Source organism: Mandrillus leucophaeus, unplaced genomic scaffold, assembly GCF_000951045.1.
Source record: "Mandrillus leucophaeus isolate KB7577 unplaced genomic scaffold, Mleu.le_1.0 Scaffold43, whole genome shotgun sequence".
Classification (NCBI taxonomy): Eukaryota; Metazoa; Chordata; class Mammalia; order Primates; family Cercopithecidae; genus Mandrillus; species Mandrillus leucophaeus.
In genome coordinates this window covers 1,431,798-1,433,390 of record NW_012104587.1, presented here as the reverse complement: position 1 = coordinate 1,433,390, position 1,593 = coordinate 1,431,798, and the positions used below count along the sequence as shown (strand labels likewise).

General features: G+C 49.6%; 2 protein-coding genes across 2 annotated transcripts in view; both read left to right on the top strand.

The window, feature by feature from the left end:
* The window catches only part of AHNAK (AHNAK nucleoprotein), a 139,520-nt gene that overhangs the window by 31,061 nt on the left and 106,866 nt on the right, over positions 1 to 1,593 (top strand). The gene's annotated exons all lie outside the window — the stretch shown is intronic.
* Positions 1 to 1,593, top strand: part of LOC105549040 (neuroblast differentiation-associated protein AHNAK-like) — a 15,610-nt gene that overhangs the window by 7,405 nt on the left and 6,612 nt on the right. Inside the window, exons 5-7 of the mRNA XM_011993371.1 lie at positions 1,113 to 1,145; positions 1,185 to 1,193; positions 1,302 to 1,376. Of these exons, the coding sequence (XP_011848761.1) occupies positions 1,113 to 1,145; positions 1,185 to 1,193; positions 1,302 to 1,376 (117 nt within the window). The remainder of the gene's footprint in view (positions 1 to 1,112; positions 1,146 to 1,184; positions 1,194 to 1,301; positions 1,377 to 1,593) is intronic.

Sequence of the window (1,593 nt, the reverse complement as noted above, 5' to 3'; positions counted from 1 at the left end):
GGTGAGTGGGCGACGGTGGGGTGAGTGGGCGACGGTGAGGTGAGTGGGCGACGGTGGGGTGAGTGGGCGACGGTGGGGTGAGTGGGTGACGGTGGGGTAAGTGGGTGACGGTGGGGTGCACTTGTGTACATAGCCAGGGAAGAATGCCCATTAGGATGCTGGAAAGTCCTCTGGGGAGAACTACCCAGGTTGTCCAATAATATATCAATTAAAAAAATTTTTTTAGCTTGAGGAAGAAGTGATGCAGGCTAGTGGTGGCCCCAGTGTCCATTCAATAAATGTTTTCTGAGTCCCACGTGGCTAGATGTGGCCCAGTCCCACTGATCTCAGATTCCTCTTTCTGAGGATTTCCGCAGAGCAAGTGATGCAATGGGTGTGAAAAACTGGATGCCCTGGCCGGGCGCGGTGGCTCACGCCTGTAATCCCAGCACTTTGGGAGGCTGAGGCAGGCGGATCACGAGGTCAGGAGATTGAGACCATCCTGGCTACAGCTTGAAAGCATGGTCACAACTAGAAACTCCTAAAAAAACAAAAAAAAAAAAAAAAGAAATAGCCGGGCGTGGTGGTGGGTGTCTGTAGTCCCAGCTACCGGGGAGGCTGAGGCGGGAGAATGGTGTGAACCCCTAAATACTTCAGCATGTATGGACATTCTCTTATATAACTCCAATACAGGGCAGGCGCAGTGGCTCATGCCTGTAATTCCAGCACTTTGGGAGGCCAAGGTGGGCAGTTCTTGAGGTCAGGAAGTTCCAGACCAGCCAGGCCAACATAGTGAAACCCTGTCTCTACTAAAAATACAAAAAAATTAGCCGTGTGTGGTGGGTGCCTGTAATCCCAGCTACTCGGGAGGCTGAGGCAGGAGAATCACTTTAACCCGGGGGAGGCAGAGGTTGCAGTGAGCCGAGATTGTACCATTGCACTCCGGCCTGGGCAACAGAGTGAGACTCCATCTCAAACAAATAAACCAACCAACCAAAAAACTCCAATACAATAATTAAATTTGCAAAACAAAACATTGACATATTATCTAATATGTAGTATATATTTACATTTCACCAATTGCCCCAGTAATTGTCTTCATAGTAACGTCTTTTTTTTTTCTTTTTTTTGAGGCAGTCTCTCTCTGTCCCCCAGGTTGGAGTGCAGTGGTGTGATCTCGGCTCACTGCAACCTCTACCTCCCAGGTTTAAGGGATTCTCATGCCTCAGCCTCTCGAGTAGCTGGGATTACAGGTGTGTGCCACCATACCCGGCTAATTTTTGTGTTTTTTTAGTAGCATGTTGGCCAGGCTGGTCTTGAACTCCTGGCCTCAAGGGACCTGCCTGCCTCAGTCTCCCAAAGTGCTGGGATTTGCGACCACCCCCGGCCACAATGTCTTTTTTTCCTCTTTGGGCTGCAATTGTTGATGACCTCACATGAGATTTAGTTGTCTTGGTCTCTTTCTTTCTTTCTTTCTTTCTTTTTTTTTGAGATGGAGTTTCACTCTTGTCGCCCAGGCTAGAGTGCAATGGCGCGATCCCAGCTCACTGCAACCTCCTCCTCCTGGGTTCAAGCGATTGTCCTGCCTCAGCCTCCTGAGTAGCTGGGATTACA